Source organism: Haplochromis burtoni, unplaced genomic scaffold (genome assembly GCF_018398535.1).
Source record: "Haplochromis burtoni strain Fernald_Lab_line unplaced genomic scaffold, NCSU_Asbu1 Contig_134, whole genome shotgun sequence".
Lineage (NCBI taxonomy): Eukaryota > Metazoa > Chordata > Actinopteri > Cichliformes > Cichlidae > Haplochromis > Haplochromis burtoni.
In genome coordinates this window covers 1,020,244-1,040,673 of record NW_024582495.1, presented here as the reverse complement: position 1 = coordinate 1,040,673, position 20,430 = coordinate 1,020,244, and the positions used below count along the sequence as shown (strand labels likewise).

The 20,430-nt window shown below is 40.6% G+C and overlaps 2 protein-coding genes and 1 long non-coding RNA gene across 4 annotated transcripts; 2 read left to right on the top strand and 1 right to left on the bottom strand.

Annotated features, from left to right (window-relative positions):
- Positions 1–16: 16 nt before the first annotated feature.
- On the top strand, positions 17–4,410 carry LOC102292176 (probable G-protein coupled receptor 173). Of its 2 annotated transcripts, none has more exons than XM_005930702.2 (2): positions 17–102; positions 1,215–4,410. In XM_005930702.2, the coding sequence occupies exon 2, from the start codon at positions 1,382–1,384 to the stop codon at positions 2,579–2,581; it is 1,200 nt and encodes a 399-aa protein (XP_005930764.1). In that variant the 5' UTR covers positions 17–102; positions 1,215–1,381; the 3' UTR covers positions 2,582–4,410. The 2 variants fall into 2 exon arrangements, with proteins under 2 accessions (XP_005930764.1, XP_005930765.1); XM_005930703.3 differs by lacking the exon at positions 17–102 and adding an exon at positions 697–1,112.
- Positions 4,411–5,261: 851 nt separating this feature from the next.
- wdr13 (WD repeat domain 13) lies at positions 5,262–17,460 on the bottom strand. Its single transcript, XM_005930701.2, has 10 exons — positions 17,359–17,460; positions 16,758–16,845; positions 16,399–16,630; positions 15,880–15,989; positions 15,494–15,624; positions 15,093–15,400; positions 12,668–12,848; positions 12,381–12,522; positions 12,110–12,228; positions 5,262–10,453 (listed from the first exon to the last, which is right to left on the bottom strand). Exons 2-10 carry the CDS (start codon positions 16,796–16,798, stop codon positions 10,269–10,271), a joined length of 1,449 nt encoding a protein of 482 aa, XP_005930763.1. The 5' UTR covers positions 16,799–16,845; positions 17,359–17,460; the 3' UTR covers positions 5,262–10,268.
- Positions 17,461–18,132: 672 nt separating this feature from the next.
- Positions 18,133–19,309, top strand: LOC102291353. The gene is made up of 4 exons (XR_316308.2): positions 18,133–18,286; positions 18,447–18,478; positions 18,564–18,633; positions 18,825–19,309. It is a non-coding gene; the product is annotated as an uncharacterized LOC102291353 (long non-coding RNA).
- The last annotated feature ends 1,121 nt before the right edge of the window (positions 19,310–20,430 follow it).

The window sequence follows — 20,430 nt, the reverse complement described above, 5'->3', positions numbered from 1 at the left end:
TGGGATCCCTTTTTTGTTGGGTTTTTTTTTTTTTTTGGTTTTTTTTTTTTTTTTTTTTTTTACCGTGAGGAAAGAAAGGATGCAAAAATGAGGGGATGAAAGGTAGGTTATTATCTCTCTCTCCCTCTCTTTCCATCTCTTTATCGCTCTCTCTCTCAGTCACACACACACATACACCCACACACACACACAATAAAAAAAAATGATGGTGATTTTGACACCTGTTCATGTGTTTTTCACTCCACCCTGTGTTTCAGGCCTAGCTGCCATGGCAGCCATTTAATCAGGTGAAATGATATTTGTCAAGGTGGCAGAGAGCTGCTATGATTGAAAAAAAGAATAAAGAAAAGAAAACAAGCTTACAGTTATGGCAAATCGTATTGGGTGTCATGGCCTACATAGACAAGGCCCACCCATACAAGCAGCACGACTGAGTATTGTTATCATCCTCTACCCACAAATGAGTTTGCAGGTCTCAGATTTGGTTTATATTTGATTTTTCATTCCCAGAATAAGGTTTATGTTTCCTTGCTTCAACACTGATGTCTGCCCGTGGTGATGGCAACAGTGGTTTTATCACCCTGTTGAGTAACATAACACATTTCTCTCTCTCTCTCTCTCTCTCTCTCTCTCTCTTTCTCACACACACACACACACACACACACACACACACACACACACACAGGCCTTCGGTAAAAACCCAAATGGCTCCGTGCTCTGCCATTATATTTGTTATGTGCTTTGAATGATACTGATTACACCCTCTGCTCTTTAACCGACTGTCACGCATACACGCATGCAGAGAGAAAGCAGAAAATGTTCTTTGCTCATTTACAACATCCCTGTTTGTTGGACATGCCCAGTGTCGGTTGTACTGTGTCTGCTCCAGCCCACCCCCCACCGTACACCCCCATGCATTCACTCAAACACCCACACTTGCACAAAGTATGTGAGCTGTTGTATCTTAGCAACGAGCAAGGTAATTACTGAGAGAGCCAAGGAGCTGGCATGCTGTAGAGCTGCTGATCTGATCCCAGCCTTAGAGAAACAGGAAGGCAGATATTTCCACTGTGTTGCCCAACTCAGCACTTCTATATTCACTGTGTTTAAATGTAAGCTTTGCTTCAATTTAGTGGCGAGCGTGTTCGACCTAACGAGCAGGTCAGACGTGCTGTTTTTCGTTCCTCAAAATGTGTGTGTGTCTCTGTTCGCAGGTGGCGAGGTTGTGGACAAAAAGGAAAGATGATTCTGTCTTGTAGAAAAGATCCTTTCGGCCTCTCCTTGTAAAGACGAGAGAGCCGTGGGAGACGACGGCTGTAGGAGGATCTGTACTGTTTTTAAAGGGGCCCAAACCAGGCAGGCTCTTGTGGAAGGGGAAAGAATGGCTAACCAGAGCTTTGCCATCGACGGCCCTGGCAGTTTGCTGGCTGTGCTGGCCTCTCAGAGTGGACTAGCAAGGGGCGGCAGCAGCAGTGACAGCAGCAACAACAATGGAGGAATCTCTGCCACAGATGTGTCTGCCTACTTTAAGCTGGTCTTCTTGGGGTTGATCATCTGTGTCAGTCTTGTAGGCAACCTCTTGGTCTCCCTGCTGGTCCTGCGAGACAGGACGCTTCACAAGGCTCCCTATTTCTTTCTTCTGGACCTGTGCCTGGCCGATGCAGTTCGCTCTGCTGCCTGCTTCCCCTTTGTGCTGGTTTCCGTCCACAACAGCTCGGCCTGGACTTACAGTGCCTTGAGTTGTAAAGTTGTGGCTTTTATGGCTGTGCTGTTTTGCTTTCACGCTGCCTTCATGCTGTTTTGTGTGGCTGTCACTCGCTACCTTGCCATTGCCCACCACCGATTTTACGCCAAACGCATGACCATCTGGACCTGTGCCGCCATCATATGCATGGTGTGGACTCTGGCAGTCGCCATGGCGTTCCCACCCGTCTTTGACGTGGGGACTTATAAGTTCATTCGTGATGAGGATCAGTGCATTTTTGAACACCGCTACCTGAAGACCAACGACACCCTGGGTTTCATGCTCATGCTGGCTGTGGTGGTCCTGGCTACTCATGGCTTCTACGCCAAGCTGCTGCTGTTTGAATACAGGCACCGCAAGATGAAACCTGTCCAGCTGGTGCCCGCTATCAGCCAGAACTGGACCTTCCACGGTCCCGGGGCCACAGGTCAAGCTGCAGCTAACTGGATCGCAGGGTTCGGTCGTGGTCCCATGCCACCTACTCTGTTGGGCATCAGGCAAAATTTACACAATCAGCACCGGCGGCTGCTCGGGATGGAGGAGGTGCGATCAGAGAGGAGGCTGGGCAGGATGTTCTACACCATCACCCTGCTCTTTCTGGTCCTCTGGGCACCGTACATCGTGGCTTGCTTCTGGAGGGTGTTCGTAAAGTCCTGCACCATCCCTCATAGGTACCTTTCCATCACAGTGTGGATGAGCTTCGCCCAGGCCGGAGTGAACCCCATCTTCTGCCTCCTGCTGAACGAGGACCTGAGGAAAGTGCTGAGAGCTCATCTGCCTACTTACTGGAGGACTAAACAACACCTGCCCCAGGATGAGGCCTACTGCATCATGTGAGATTAAAATGAGCCTAAAGAGGGGGATGTTTCACGTTTTAAGGGGGAATTTGGAGAGCAGAAGGGTTGCAATGCACCTTGCTTAAGTGTCAGTGTCTGTTTTGTTGTTTTGCACAACAAAATCCAAATTTTGCTTACAAATCCAGGCACAGTGCCGATATCTGAAGAATGTTTATATGTGAAAAAATGTGTGAGTTGCAAAGGTTTGGATAGGGCAGTAGAAACGCCCTGGTAACACTTTAAGGGTTTGTACCGCTGATGACGGACTATATAATTAATAAATTGGAAAGATCACAACAATCACCGCTCCAGCTAAGTGTGTCAGATGCCATTTTAAAATAACGTTGCCTTATTTCAGAGGGACACGCCCCAGAGCTTTCAGCTGAGAATGCGTTTCTGTGTCACATAAGGCACAAAACAGACACAGAGAGGCTTGAAATCCTTGAAGAAATGTGCCGTGGACTGTGAATAGAAAGTGTTGATCAGAGCGTTACTAACTCTGAAACACATCAAGGAACTCAAAGGGTCTAAATGGATTGATAGACCACCCTGGACGCCTTTTCATGTATTTCAAAAAGAGACTGCAGAATATCAAGTGGACTCAATAACCTTGGATACATTTAAATAGCTGTTGTGATCCCAGAAGCCCCTAACATGCTTGATTTTTTTGGACTTGATTTAGGGCGTGTCAGGTTTCTTTGTATCATAAAAAAAAAATTGCCTGTTTTCCTTTATTTGTAAACAATACATGTTAAGCAGATGACACTATTTTGAAATATGACTTGATTTCATATTGTATAGACCGTACAGGAATCTATATTCCTGTTTGTGTGTTTTTATAGAGCATTTGTGTGTATGTGTGTGAAAAAGAAAAAAAAAAAGGCAGAAAGAAAAAAAAATGCAGAGGGAAGTGGAAGGAGACAGAAAGAAATAATGATGATAGAAAAGGTTCCAGTAACACTGAGTCAATATGAAAGCAGCCTCATCTTGTGGTCTCAAAATCATGGAAAATTGAGCAATCTCATCATATGGAAATTTATCCTTCAAATGGATTTTTAAGCTGGATTTTTAATGCTAATGTGCAAGCAATTGTGAAATACAGATGGATAATGAAAAAAAGGGAGACAGAATAATTAGAAAACAACAGTTGTACATTGAAAACAGGCCATAGGATTTAATGACTTGAATGATGATGTATATTACGTTATTTGGAAAAAAAAAAAACCCATTAGGAAGTGTACATTTATTTGCAAATGACGATCTTGGGAATGTTTTAAAGTGCTGTTTTGCTCTCACCAGAATACAAAAAAAAAAGAGAAAATGAAGTGGCACTTAATTTGAATGAAACTTGAATGTTACCGTGCCATCTTATATCCCCCCCACCCCCGAACATTAAAGCCAGCACTTGAGTGTCTGGATCACAGTATGTTCAAAATCCAAACATCTTCAGGTTGTATACGACCCCCAATCTGTGTGGTGTATGAAAACTGGCAATGAATACAATGAATTGTCTCTCCAAATTACAATTCATGTGACACAAATGTCTGACCTATGATATGTTAGGCATAGATATACACGTGCAGTCAATTCTTTTTAAATGTGGACACTTGCACAGCATACTGTACTAAGCATGCATTCCACTGCATTTCATAGATTCAAAACTGGGGATTACAACTTGTACAGATGTTGTTATGGAAAGAAAAAGTGAAAAGTGAACAGAGGTCCATAATTTTTACGTCTGGCATTCCCTCGCGAGATGATATTCTGTAACTGTACAGTTTAACTGAGTTGGTTCTTTTGCCCACTCATCAATAAAGACTCTACTTTTGATGCATTCTGATTTATGACCTGTCTCGATTGCGACACGGGCCCAGTGGACAGCACTTTACACAAAATAGGCCACTTAACAGTTTGTGCAGCACAAATTGCACCCTGTGTCCATTGTTGTTCTCGAACACATACAAAAAAGCTGAATTTATGACACATCGGTCTATCATTGTACACTTCACTGGATGAAATGAAAAAGTCATCCCCTCCACTGAGCACTGATCAACAATCACTATACAGTCAAAAAACTTTGTGATTTTCTTCTCCAGTAGCATTTCAGACCTGTGGAGACAGGTGTCACACAAAAAAAAGAACTGAAAACATAAAATATATGGACAAAAGTAGCAGCCCACCTACACGTCACACCTGCAGGAGCTTCTCAGCCATGAAAACCAAAAACCATGAAGCTCCTGGTGCACAGTTTTAATGCCAGAGAGGGTTTGTAACTCAAAATGGGACTGAAAACACCTGATAGGCCCATAAAGTGCATCAGTGAATTATGATGTGGATGATGCTTCATAAAAAGGCAGCTTAAATGCTCATTTCCACCTCCATATGTTTATTCAAAGCCTCTTCTGGAGAAGCTTTGAATGATTCAGTGTTAGAAATAATCCCTATTTATCTTATACTTGGTTCATCATCTTGGTGACATCACAGAGAGCCAAAGGTAGCAGAAATGTAAGAAAGAGAGCATTTAGATCAGTTGAAGCCTGAGCTTTTGGATCACAGACATTACTTGCAAATATGCTACCCCTACCCTTGACGCTAATATGAGCGTCTTCTATTGTAACAGTGCATAAATGCAGAAAATAAGGAAAAACCTAACTGGCCTTTCTGAATATAATGAAACATTCCTGCAATAAAACCAAAGGTCACGTTATGCAACTCTAGGATGTTCATAAGGTCACAATAAACTGTTGTTTATACCAGACGAAGCTAATCTTTAAGGTTCAAAGTGTACTCAACTGAATGAATGAAATGGATCCATTTGAAAGTGGAATACTGTGGAATACTGTGTTATTTTCTTTTATACTAATGGTCATGCACAGGAGTAACCTCTGGAGATGATGGGTTGCAGTAATTTCATAATCATTAGTATTTCTGTATTGGTTAGATTGTATGGTGTATTCTAAGAGATAACAATTAATACAGCAGAAAACTGAAAAAACGGCCGCTGTATAAATTATGTAAATTAAAAGTAGCTTTTTCTTTCACCTACCGTTTTCAAGTGGCAGCTGTTGAATCTTTTGTGCAAACTGCAGAAAGGGTTTTAAGGGGTATCTAATCCCTCAAAATACCATAAAAACACATTTTATATTTTAAAATAGGCATAATTAGTGCTCATGCTAAGATATTTGGATCAATATCTCTACAAGTATCAGGATCTTAAACGAATAGTAGACATACGATCATAGAAAATAATTTTGGATATACTTTATGGTTAACTCCTCTGCAGGATGAGAAACATCAATGTAGTATAAAAAAAACCCCAGCTCATACAGATTCCACATGTACAGCAAGCCTTATGCAACAGCAGTGCTTCTGGCACGTTAAAAGAAAATGGATGGCTTGGAAGAAAAATACTTCATTGTTGTAATTAGGACATGATTGAAATCCAGTCACTGTGTGGTTATGTAATGTCTTGATAAACAATTAGCCTATATTTTAAATTTGAATGAGAGATAATTTCCTTTGTCTTAATTGCTGTGCTCAAGCTGATGAAGAGGATGGTTCTATAGTGAGCAGCATCAATTGTGTGAACGCCCTCTAAATAGTCCAGGTTTAACAGGTTGCATCCAACTGTGCCTCTCTGTCTCCCCAGAACTGATGCTGAAGATTCATCTAAGCGCTTATTTTTAGTTTTCTTCCCACTTCTCTCCAAGATTCACAACAACATAGGCGGTATTACTCATTTGTGAAAGCTCACCCCCGCCCGCTGTACGTTCTGAGGATGCAGAGTGCTGCATAGGCCTTGTTGCACTGTCCTATCAGAAAACATGTGGTCACGCGGGTGAAGTTTTGTGTTGACCTCATAGACAATTCTCTTTTTTTTGTTTGTTTGTTTTTGATCAGCACCTATCATGGCTGCTTCAAACAAAGCCGGCGTCCTTCCTTGCAGTGTATCCAAACTTGCATGTCGCAAACTCCTTACCAACCTTGAGAAGAATGTAATCGAGTGAGAAAGTGCTGTGCTGGAAATTTTGAAACTACAGGTTCCTTTGAACGCTGTGCTTTTCAATTACTTTAATTCAATCTCTTTTTCACTTGGTAATTTCTTTCTTTTCTCTGCACTGTGTAGAGACTGCAATGCAAACTGCAGTCACAATTTGTGAGCGCAGTGATTTCCAATGCAGGGGTGTGCAGTCATTTTAATATTATTTTTTCGAATAGTTCTTTTTACTGCAAATTCTATAATATTTTCACCCATTTAAATTTTAGAAACATTATCTAAATTAAAATAAAAGTAAATTATGTTTAGTTAAACTAGCCACACAAAAATAATCAACAAGCGTGACACCACCATGGCCAGTGAGGCTATTCTAGCCAGTCCTCTGACCTCACACAACCAACAAAGGCCTGTAAGTGTTGCTACACTTCCTCAGAGAGGACGAGTTAACTCCACTAAACACTGTTTTCAGTGGAGCTTAAATATTATGAGTCTTCAAGTTGTACATCTAAAGAGGGGGAAATTATTATTTAATCTCGTGTTGAATTTGTAAGTTTGCTCACTTACAAAGAAATGAACAGACTCTAATTATATGGTTGTTTCATTTTAATGGAGTGAAACAGAACATCAACCAAAAATTCAGTTTAGAACTTTTTCCGTAATGAGGATTTTTGGTTGATTTCTTGTGACTCCCCCCAAAAAAATCAAAATCAAAATCAAGCTACCATGAAAACTGGAGTTCATTTCTTTGTAAGTGAGCAAATTTACAAATTCATCAGGGGATCAAATAATTATGTCCCACACCAAATATAGCCGTCATGAGTGAGTGACTAAAAAAAAGGATTTGGGATACAGATCAGTGTGATAAATGTTTCACAGGATGCTCAGAAGAATAACATCAGTTAAAGGATCGGAAAGAAAGAGGAAGTATTGACAAAAGCACTATATTGATAATGTGAGCAATTTGTGACAACTTACATAAAGGAACTTCCCTAATAACAGTACTCAGTGCTTCAAATTCACTGCTAACATCAACATGCTAACATGGTGATCAGATTAAAAAGTGACAGCAGTTCTAGTGTTTAATTTGATGCCAAACTGGAACAAGATACACTCACTGGCCACTTGTTTGCTTATAGAACTGCCTTAATTCTTTGTAGCACAGATTCAACGAGGTGCTGGAAGCTTTCCTCAGAGACTTTGGTCCACGTTGACATGATAGCATCACAGTGTAGATTTGTCAGCTGTGCATCCATGGTGTGAATCTCCTGTTCCACTACATGGCAGATGTCCTCTATTGGATTGAGATCTGGTGACTGTGAAACTAGTTTATGACAGTTTGAGCTTCGTGACATGGCGCTTTATGCTGCTGGAAGCAGTCGTCAGAAGATGAGTACAGCAGCAAAACTCGGTGTTGTCACGCTGTGTTGTTTAAACAATGCTCAGTTGTTGCTAAGAGGCCTAAAGTGTGCCAAGAAAATATTCCCCACACCAGACCACCACCTGCAGCAGCCTGAACCACTGACACAAGGCAGGGTGGATCCATGTTTTCATGCCGTTTACACCCAGTTCTGACCCCAGTTGCAACAGCAATTGAGATTCATCAGACCAGGCAATGTTTTAGCAATCTTCTGTTACTCAATTTTGCTAATGCTATGCAAATTGTAACCTCAGTTTCCCATTCTGAGCTGACAGGAGTGCCACCCAGTGTGGTCTTCTGCTATCTAGGCCATCTACTTCAAGGATAGAAGTAGTGTGTGTTCAGCAGTGCTCTTCTACATACCTCAGTTGTAACGTGTTGTTATTTGAGTTACTGTTGCCGTTATCAACTCAAAGCAGGTTTTTTCACCCAGAGAACTGCCATTCACTGGATATTTTCTCTTTCTCACATGATTGTCTATAAAAGATGGCTGTGTGGGAAAATCCCAGCAGATCAGCAGTTTCTGAAATACCCAGACCAACCCATCTGGGACAAAAAACCACATCACGTCCAAAGTCGCTTGAATCATCTTTCTTCCCCATTTTGTTACACGTTTTGAACTTCAGCCTGTCATCTTGACTGTGTCTAAGTGTTACTGCCCTGTGATTGGCTGGTTAGAGATTTGCATTAACAATTAGTTGCCCAGGTGTATGTAATGGATTGGCTTATAAATATGGAACCATGGTTATCAAGAATCTGATTACATTTCTTATTAGATTAGCAAAAGAAAGAGGGCAATCACCAAAGTGAAAGTCATCCACAAGTGATACAAAATATTTAAGGTATAGAGATTTTTGAGATATTTCAATTCAATATCCAGTTTTATTTGTGTCAAATCACAACACCAGTCGCCTCAAGGCACTTTATATTGTAAAGTACAGTCCCCACAATAATACAAAGAAAACAGAAAACCCCAACAATGAAAAGAACACTTGGCGACAGTGAGAAGGGAAAAAAAATCCCTTTTAACAGGAAGAAACCTCTGGCAGAACCAGCCGTCCCTCAGGGAGGGACAGCCACCTGTTGGGATCGATTTCACTCAGCATTAAGGCAGAATGCAAAATCAACCAAGATCAGAAAAGTCAAGATCACTGGATAGATTGCTATTCAGTAAAAAGGACTAGATGTTACAGTCCCCATGCATTATCAGGGACTGTAACATCTAGTCCTTTTTACTGAATAGCAATCTATCCAGTGCATTTTGCCACCAGATTGATGAACTATGTTATATTTTAGTCTTTAAGACCATGTTGGTAGGATGGCCTTTATACCCAGAGAAGAATTTACCGCTCTCCATATACAATAAACCATCTCTGAACACCAGAAATGACTGTTGCAGTGTAGATCTTGAAGACCCACACTATGACTAATATTCTCCTACACTGTAGGTTTGACCACTTTACTACTCTGAGCACCTCTGGTATGCACATTTCCGTTTCCAATTATACCGAGATCCATGTATGCCATGAAAAAGGCAGCAAAGGCAACTGACATTTACAATAGTTTATTGTGGATTTGTGAAATAAATTAAATGAATCAGCAACCAGCTTGACCCGAGTATACACGCACACACACATACAGGTTAAGTACAAACACATACTTAAAAACACCCTTTAATCTTTTTTGTCATGATTTGATATGCCTGATCCGGATTTCAGTTTCATGCACATGGTCTCAAATGCAAAACAGCAACTGAAAGCAAATAAGGCCATTTTACTACACTTGATTACACTGATTGAATAACAGTTACATAAATAGTGAACTAGATCTATGCCAGAGGGACTGTCAGTGTGATATAAAGTGTTTTTTGTTTTGTTTTTTTTGGAAAATTATGTGTTCTCTTCACATGAAGTAGGTCGTATCCACCCAACTTGAGGTCAGCCATGACACATGCATGGTATTAGTGCTCGTTCATTCTTTACAAACCAAAGAAAAAAAAAGAAAAAGCCATTTCTCAGCTGCAGCTGTAGGAGCACTGACACACACAGCCCACCTCCCACACCATGAATTTCTAAGACATCCCTACCACCTACACAGCATGGCGTTCTGATTGCACTTGAGTATCATTACATTAAACATTTGACGCAGCCTGTTACATTCCAGTGAAAATCTAAAGACTTGTTATTGGACGGTTAAGGAGCAGCAGGCTTTTTATATGCAGTGGATGGAAGCTTTTTTAAATTTTTAACATGGTTTTTTTCATTAGTGGATCAGTCACTTTTGCTCACGCCTCCAGATGATGACCATGCCGGTGGAATCAGCAGATGCAAGTAAACTCTCGTCGCAGTTGAAGCTGACATCCAACACTGGACCCCCATGACCCTGCAGCTTGTTTACTATCGCCTTGGTGTTGCGCTCGACATCGAAGAAGTAGACGCAGCCATCCTCGCTGCCAGTCACTGCAGCAGAGGGAGAAACACAAAAAGAAATGGCGTGGAGACATTACAAGGACAGCTTGAGAAGATTTAATTTGGGATTGTCTCTAGGCAAGGTGCACACTAATTACTGTGACAACAACAGGATGTATATTATATATTTTTTTCTCTTTCCAGCAGAAAGTAGAATCAACACAGAATTATCTGCACACTCTAATGCATACTGGGCGAAATCAGAAATGCACAGGTGGTCACACACTGCGCCTGACAAGAGGACGGAGACACACAGCTTGTTTATTTTCCACTTCCAGCATGAAGAGCAAGTAACACAGGCTATACACGAAGGAGAGCGCTTAATGAAGGTTGAGCTTATTCATAAATGTTGATGACTTAGCTTGCTGACAGATTTAAACAGACAGATGTTGCATGACCACCTGAAAATAAAATTATACTCCCTGAGCCTTGTTCTGCTGGAGGTTCCTTCCTGTTAAAAGGGAGTTTTTCCTTCCCACTGTCACCAAGTGCTTGCTCAAAGGGAATTGTCTGATGGTTGATGTTTTCTCTGTTCTCTCATTTGGTGCTATATAAACACAACTGATTTTAACTGAACTTATTCAAACATTTCTTTTATATCTTTAAGAGTCTCTTTATACTTTCCATCTTCTTTTTCTATATACAACAACAAATAATAAGAATAACAGGCCAATAAGAATCATTAGGTTAACTAACAGTAGTTTGCCTGGAGACACAAACCTAATAATAAAAACAAGTCTTAAAAATGATTGATAGATAGAAAATAAACCATTAAATCTAGCAAGGACAGACTTTGAGGTTGAGCAGCATTATAGTTTATAAAAGGGGATCCACACACAGGCTCCATATTTCTGTCCTTGGACTCTACATGACCAGAGTAGCTTTAGATGAGTCACAGTTTAAAATAATCTCAGTTCATCCACTTTCTGAGGCCATTTGAGCTCTTCTCCTGACTAAACCAAGCATTTAGAGCAGTATGAAGCCTGAGTGAGGATGAGCAGAAATATTAGTTGATCATCACAAGGGAAATATTGGAATATTCCTTGAATACTGATTATACCTTTGATTCTAATCTCAAATGACTTGACAAACCAACTTCCCTGGAGGATTAGCACTAGAACTCATTTTCATTTATTTACAGAACTATCTGTGTTTTGCATGCTTTTCTTGAAAACAGGAAAAACAGCAAAAACACAGATAGTTCTTTCATGTTGTCACATATTTTATGGGTAAATTCTACTGAACTCTTAAATGCTGGCAAGCACCTTCTAAATAAATGTGTGAAAGTATCTATTTTAAGACATGAAATAGCCTGAGCTTCTGGCTTTCAGAGGTTGGACATGCATATTTTAAACTCGGCTCATTTTTGCTATAAACTTCCATAAATCTAAAATTAAGGAAAATTAAGAAAATAAATAAAAGCATAACAGGTTCACTGCAACCGTGCTGGTCTCATGTTAGCAATTTACTTCATAGGAAAAGTACTCTCTCTCTCAAAAATTGTCTTTTTTTTTTGTTGTTTTATTCCAGAGGCAGTGGTATGCTATTTTGGTCAGTGTTTTACACTGAACTGCCTGCAGCAGGATATAAACTATGGTCTAATTTTGTATTCAAATATTACAGCAGGAACACTGGGAGACTTCTTACCCACACAGGCCCCTTGTCTGAAAGACATGAGGGGGCAGAAGATGCTATGAACGAGCTGGGATCCATGCTGGATGGGGAAGCTTCTCTTCAGCTGTAGTGTTCCCTCGTTGTCTACCACCCTGCCAATGTGAAGGTGTCATAACTGGTCAAATTCAGCGTAACAGCATAATCACAAACAGATATCACAAGTAAACATGTTACAGCTTTAAAATCTGCACAGTGGAAACAAAGCTGCTTATTAATTAACAGTGACTTGCTCTTGCAGACTGACCTGTACAGCAGAAGCTTATTGACACAGGCGTTAACCAGCAGCGAGGGGTCTCTGGCCTCTCGGCTAATCCAGGAACGAGCGGATATGCTGCAGATAGAGCTGCCTTCACTCACCACCAGACGCTTGGCTTTAGTAAGCTTCCCTGTGGTTGGGTCGGGAGGAACAAAACCAGCAAAGACCGACAGAAACAGATCAGCTGCTGACCCTCCAGAGCAGACATACTCTTCAGAGAAAAACTCATAATTTCTAATGTGGCCCTTTTCCAAATGTAAATGTGGTAGGTGTACCTGTGGCCATGTCAAAGAGGAAAGAGAAGATGCTCCCCCTGTCATCACCGGCCCAAAGGATCTTCCCTGGAGCATCAAAGGAGAGAGACAGCACGCGGCCTGTCAGCTTACTGGAGCCCCCCTTCACCTTCTTCCCAGTGGAGATGTTCACCACCTGCAGGTGGTGCTTGCTGTTTCCCACCTGGAACACAGATCCGGGAATGAAGACCTTTAATAATTCCACAGCGCTACACGGAGAAACTGACAGTGTGCACCATTTCTTTCTGTTGTAATTTAACCTGCGAAACCCAAATTTATCTTTCTCATGTTATATTTAATGAGGCGTAAATGGACACTGCTGTGACAACACGTCTTTCAGCTTACATTCTGTACATCCGTCAAAGTATTTGTCATCAAACAGCTAAGTGAAATCCAAATTATCCGTCACATTTACCACTTCACAAAGGCTGACATTTCATTCTAAAATTTTAATCAATGTCTGCACAGTGGAAGTATTCATTTAGTTATTGAGACTGGGATAAAAGGGTTCTTTTTGGAGGTTATTGCCTCAGCATGAAAGGCTTAATTTAGACTTTACTCACAAAAGGGGAAACATCTGGAATAAATGTGACAATGAATTAATTTCAGAGTGCGCTATGAAGTTTGAAGGAAATAAAAGCTGTAAATGTCCCTTGAGGTTACTCAGAAAGGTAATTTCTTTCAGCCTTTACCAAAAGTGTCGGATAACTGAAGTGTGACTTTAAGCATGCGGAAAACAGTAAAGGTGTAAGCAGACATCTGGTGACGGACTACACAGTTATTGTTCAGGTTTAACTAGTGTCTCGTCTTAACATATCTTAACAACAACTAAAAACTAGCACGCACATTCAATGTGAAGCCTGCAACTAAAGTCCGAGCCCCTGAAATTTTGAATTTCAATTTTAAATGTTATATTTATCACCCAATAAGAGAACATGCATCCAGTCTACACACTCACACATTATTGACTGTCATTCATCCACCTTGCTTTAAGATCCTTTAGGAATTTCAAAGAAAGCCATCATTTATTGTAATATTTTCAGCAACTAATCCCTTTAATCCTTTCAAACAATACACATTAAAGCAAAATAAAATACATCAATTATATCCTCTGCAACCAAGGATATATGCTCAGCAACCACTTTATTAGGCACACTTTTTCAACTGTTTGCTAAGACAAATCACATGGCATCAGTTCAATGTATTTAGGCATACAGACTTGGCCAAGACAACCTGCTAAAGTTCAAACCAAGCATCAGAAAGGCTAAACTATGGAAGCACCACACTGGATCCACTTAGCACCAATTAACCCTTTAAAACCAATCGGAGCAGGCATGCTCCATTTTGCGTAACTATTTTTAAATGAACTGGAACCACGTAAGCTAGCGCAATAATTTTTTTTGCATTTGAAACCGGAGGAGTTGTACTTACAACTTATGCCATCAGTTTGTCCTAGGTTTCCTTCCACATGTAGCTTTGCAAAGATTGCATAAAAAGCACTTGCAGCAACAACAATATAATATTCCAGAAACAGGCTTTGCTGATCCAATCAGCTGTTCATAACACTTCCTACGTGGGAACAGACGTCAGCGCGAACTATCCCACATCCGCCAATACCTGCCCGAAACCGGAAGTGGCATCAATTTTGTGAAAATTTAGTTTTTTACCTTCAGGGCCTTATAAGCCTACACTGGTGTTTTTTATGTTTGACTTCATGCTTTTCTGTATCGTTTCTGGGATGCTTACAACTCAAATTGCACTGCTGGAAATAGTTTATAATAATGCACATGCTGTTTTTTTTGCAAATTTGCATTGTAATATTCATTTTTTCGTTTTCCCTGCAGTATATAACTAGAAACTAGAAATTTTTCTAACTAGAAATAGGTGTAAAATAATGATTTTCAATTTTTTTTATAGTTTATTGCACTTATTTGCAATTTATGTAGTTACTATGGACTTAATGCATAGATATTATTAAAATTTGGGCTATAATTGTTGTATTGATGTATAGCAACTTGAACTGCTCCCAAAAATGGCACTACAGCATGTAAAAATATAAAGATAAGCTCTGGCGTTCTTGGTTCTATGGTAGGTTCTAAAGGGTTAAGCTTCGTTTAAACACCACAGCCTGAGTATTGTAGATGGCCATGTCCATCCATTTATGAACAGTGTACCCGTCTTCTGATAGCTGATGATAACACGCCATGTTAAAAAACTCAAATCCTCTCAAACTGGCTTCTTGAACACGATAATGAGTTCACTGTACTCAATTAGCCTCGGTTATTTAGTCATCTTTCACATTTCAGTCTTTCATGCAAGGTGATTTTCAAAAGTAACTTTTATTTCAGTTCAACTTTCTTTGTTTTGTGGTATTATCTTTTTATATCACATGTAATATGGGACTCACCACAGTAAGGTTATTATTCATGGGTTGAAAGGTGCAGCAGAGCAACTCGCTGGATTCTGGATCTCTGACCTCTCGGATGCACCGGCCATCCTCTGTATTCCAAATACGGAGTGTCCCGTCCAGCGATGTCGACACAATGATGTCATTGCTCAGAGACCAGGCAAAGTCTGTAACTGGACCTCCATGACCTTTTAGGGTCACCTTCACACTGGGAGGAGGTGGTGAGAGTGTCATAATGGACAGAGTGCCGTCCAGTGAGCAGCAAGCAAGGAGGTGCTTGTCATCATTGGCAAACTGCAAACGTGGAACTTAAAGAACAAAAAGAGGACAGAAGCGTGGAATACATGGAGATTTTCAGTGTATACACATTGATTATAATGAATTCAAAACCATTTACCTACCAGCAGAGTCGACATGTTGATCAAATATGTGGTGCATGCCAGCAAAAGCATAATTTTCACTCAATGTTGTGTCTCCTGCCATGGCACGACTGGCCTCTGCCACTGAGGTGGGCACCAAACTGCCCGGAGGCCTGAGGTCACAAATAAAAACTGTCACGTAAGCACATAATCAATAAAACACACCTCACAACCCTTGCCTACAGCTGACCACTCAATATAAGAGATCCAGTCATTACTCAGTGCCACATAACTAGAATTACGGCCAGTAAATCTAAACTAACGCATCTACTCATAGCAGAAGTAAATCAAAAACGAATTTAATTGCTTAAAGCAATGAGACAAAATGCTGGATGTGAGCTGGTCTCTGAGTGCACTCTTCTGGGTACCTCTCATCGTAGACGGCTCTGTTCATCTGGGCCTGTAGCTGGTACGAGCCTCTACTGACAGACCGGCGATGACCACGAGCCCCTTGGGCACGGGGGTCCTCCTCAAAGTCCTGACAGAGAGCAGAAGGGGCCGCAGAGAGAGAAAGAACCTCAAAGGAGTGAGTGCAAGAACTCAAGACCTCAAACAATCATGAAACAAAAACAACCAAGAAATGTTGAAAACTTGTTGAAATTACCATGCATTTTCAAGTTACTGATACTGCCCACTTACATGGGCAATGCCAGCAATTTCAACCAAGCTGCTCAGTTTAATATGAACGGGCAACCAAAGTGTTGCTTGGCTATGTTGCTCACTGATCAAAACTCACATTAAGCCTTCCAGATGGCTCTTATATCCTAAACTTCCTTTCCAGCTTTAAGTTATTTTAAAATCTTTTCCCCCCAAATTAGTGCAACCACACCCGCCTACTCTCTCGCCTGTTCTACTTTTCCTGCCCTTTCTATTTCTTTGGGTCTGACCTCCATTCGGTCCAGTGTGGTGCGGGAGCTGCGCACACTGCTGGCCCTGAAGCTGCTCTGCTCAGACAGGGGCCCGTAGCGCAGGGCCAGCAGCTGACTGCGCAGCTTCAGGTACTGCCTGCGCAGCCCTGGCTCAAAGCCACACTTGGCGTTCTCTCTGAGCAGCTGGCTGCGTCGGCGGATGTACTGAGTTCGGAACTGTGGGAAGGTAGGCGTGCGGTAAGCATTGTACCTGGAAAAGGGGAAAGAAATGACACAGCACAGGCAATAACTCACAAATGATCCATATACAATTACACGTCTGAATGGCTTCGTCATCAGTTTGGACTATTAAAGCCAGCTGCCTGACTGAGTCTCACCTTGCGTCCACTGCCAACACCTGCTGCCAAACTGCTGCCATTCCACAAGCACTCTGGGTAAAGAGGAAGCCACTACCAGGGCAGATACCTGTCACAAGACACAACACAAAATTCACATTATTAGCAACTTTAACGGGAAAAAAAGCATGTACCAACTGTATGAGGTCGAAAAAAGACAAGCTAGTATTAATGATGCGCTGATAAAACTGAAATATTACCCGCACCATCACATCCTCAGCGTCAAAGGTAGCAATGATTCAAATTCTAATGGCAAATGAATGGTTGTGTTACTGAAATGTTATGCAATGCGAGTTTGACACTAGAAAACAATCCGTAAGGAGAACCGACATAATCTGCTGAACGGTTTCCGCTTTTATTTTCTCGAAACAATGTAAGCAGACGAGCTAAACTAGCGCTAGCCTGTCATTTAGCAAGTTAGCCACAACATCATATGCGACTACTGCTCATAAAAAACACTTTCTCGTTCAACTTTCAGCTTAGACACACAGTCTAGGAGCTAACAATTTAATACAGCGTATAAGACATGAATGGTGATCACAGAGCAAAGAAACTCAGTAAAATACGGCTAGAAATCGCTCACCTTCCTTAGCTTTTCTCCATCGCTGCTTTTTCTGTCAAATCACGTGACACACTGTAACCAGCCCAGTCACTGATGTGGAGCTGCTGAATCCGGATGATGATTCACAGCGTTTACATTTAACGTTACATTCAAAATAATTAACCGACCATGGATCGACTGAGGTGCAAAAGATCTAACAGTCCATTAACTCATTAAGTACACGGCTATAGGGTTTTTTTTTATTTATTCAGAAATCAATAAAATATTAGGGCTTTATATTTGTTTACTTATAGGAAAAAACTATGCATGGTTTGGTTGCATTATGGTGATCACTTTGACCCGCTGAGAAGCAAAATAATCAATTGATTAATATCAGCAATATTTTACTAGTCCACACAGAAAATGCAAAGCATTGCAAATCTGAGTATAACTTAATGATCCCTGCCAAAACCATCCACTCCTAAAGTGCTGACAAGGTTGGAGGCCAATTCAGTGTAACAATATGTAGCAGAAACATTTAAATTTCTAAGGACAAAGTGTTACCTTCTATCAATGTGGGAGGAAGTGTGATCCATGACTTAGCTGAAAAATAACAACAATAATAAAAAAAAAAACATGATCACTTTGCCTGTAATATGATGAAAATACTTTCTTGCCATGCACAATAGGTGAACACATGGTTCCAGTGGGTTCACAATGGCAGTATTACAAGGTCAGCTCAGAGGTTTCGCCTAGCTCAGCAAAGACCTGCAGAGCTGTAGGGCGTGCTGCTAAGCTGACGGGGCTCTTTGCTTGTTCATGGTGCTCTTTCTCGAAGGGGCCCCAGTGACAGAGCCATTCACAAGCACGGGCCATAAATGACCGAGCTGAACACCACATTAAGCACTGCATTCTCAAAAAAAAAAACACCATCGACTCTGGAGGATAGCCAAAATGCCAGGAACAAAAGGTTAGTAGCATGCAACAAAAAAACCCTAATAATACAAAAATATATTTTAATTTATTTGCATACCAGAGCTCCATGTCCAATAAAATCAGCAAAAGCTACAGAAAAGTTGGCCTTGCTGCCAAATGTTTAAAACTAATCTGAATATTTGTGCCATTTTCAGGTAATAAGTCGGACAAGAAGTCAACTACCAAGGTAGGAACGTCATTATTATTCTAACTCTTGTCTCAATCTGCATTTTGTGCTGCTTGAGTTTATTCGTTTTACTTTAATTTCACAGCAACCTCAGAGTCCTAAAGAGCAGCCGAAGAAAGGTGATCAGAAAGGAGATGATAACAAGAAGCAAGGAGGTAAGCATTTATATTAACTATATTATTTAAAGAAAAATATTAATAATAATTAGAAAAGACATTTATTTTGTGCAGACTTGATTTTGACAGATTGGAGCAGTATATGAAATCCCCTACATGTGGCACATAGGGGTGAAATGAAGTGCTGTGTCCCCAGTGAAGGTGTCTGTCTGTGTTTTATCCCCTCGCAGGACAGCCGAAGGGAGAGAAGCAATAACTTCCAGGCATTTGTGAAGATGGCTTTGGAGACACTGCTTGGGTCTTGCCGTCGTAAACATGGGGGTCCTCGGGGCAGACAGGGCTGAGCGCACCTCCCCTTCCCTCCATTTTGCTCTTTTCCCCAGAGCCTGCAGACTGTGCTGTTGTGTGGCCTGGCAATACAGCATATGCTCACCCCTGGCAGTGGCAAAAAAAAAAAAAAAATTAACCTGATCTCCATCCATCACCATCTGTCGTTCAACCTTTTTCTGTCACCTTCCTGACATTGTCCTCTTTAGCTTATTGGATGCTCAGAAATAGACTCCAGGTTTGACCAGATCTTTGCTTAAAGATCAAAAAATAAAATCAAAAAAATCATGCAGTCCTTCTCAACTCACCCTAATGCCATGATTGACTTTGTAACAGTTGATACATTATTTTTGTAAATCACTAAAATAAACAGTTATTTATTACAGCAGTCCATGTTTTTATGGCATTTGTTTTTTTTTAAAAAGAAAACAAAATCTCTGAAATGTCGACACTGAATCAAACAAAGACAACGTTCCAGGTTTCATTACAAATTTTATAAAAATATCACAGGTGTACCAGTGCCTTCACATTTACAGGGAAAAAACATTGACCTAAAGTAAATATCAGAACAGGTTTTAAAATACTGAGTGATGTTAGGTCTGCAAAGACTGAGCACTTGTTCTTGGGCAGAGACGAACATTCAGGCTCTAATCTAACACGACATGCTAGGCAAGAAGCAATTCCTTTGACAGTTTAGATTAAGGAAAGACAGACTGGACACTTGTATTATTTTATCAGATCATCATTAATTACATAAATGTGTCATTAAAAGCAGCCGTGTATTAAAAATCTGTAGTTAAGATTGAATATTTAATATCGTGTAATCACATTTTAAATGACCCTGATTCTAAACCTTTTTTTTCTGCACTGAGGAATAACAGAGTTTTAAGAATACTAATACAACCTATTCTAAGCAAGAGGAAATAATTCAGTTCAAATGAAATTAACAAATTAACACAAAGCTAAATACAAACACCAGGAAACTCCACCACAAACTTTAATTCATGGACTTACTGAATATTTGTCTTTATCTAAAATTCACTAAAAAGGGAAATCATTACTGTTGACAATAAAATTGCTGCCTCGTAACCATAATCTGTGCTCTTTTCATTCAAAATTAATTCCTCATTGTCTTACACATGCTCAAGAGACAAGCTCTATTAAAGAACGAGACTCGTCATTTTCAGTTTTTTTCTTATAGTAATTCCATGAAAAGACCAAAGCTAACACCCTAACTAAACTATAGGAAAGTTTTGTCTCTGCTGTTAACTACAATAAACTGAAAATAGGCAAGAGTAGGTCTCTGCCAATGGCAATTCCTCAATCAAAGGAGGCAATTAATAAATGTCTGATGTGGTTGGGTCAAAGCTGATTTATTGTCCGCTGCTGGTGTAGCTCTATGTGTTTACCCAGAGGACAGAATGAGGAAAACACAACCAAAAGAAGGTGCTAAGGAGACATGTTTGCATGCTCTCCTCCATCAGGTCAGAGGTGCATTGCTCCTATACC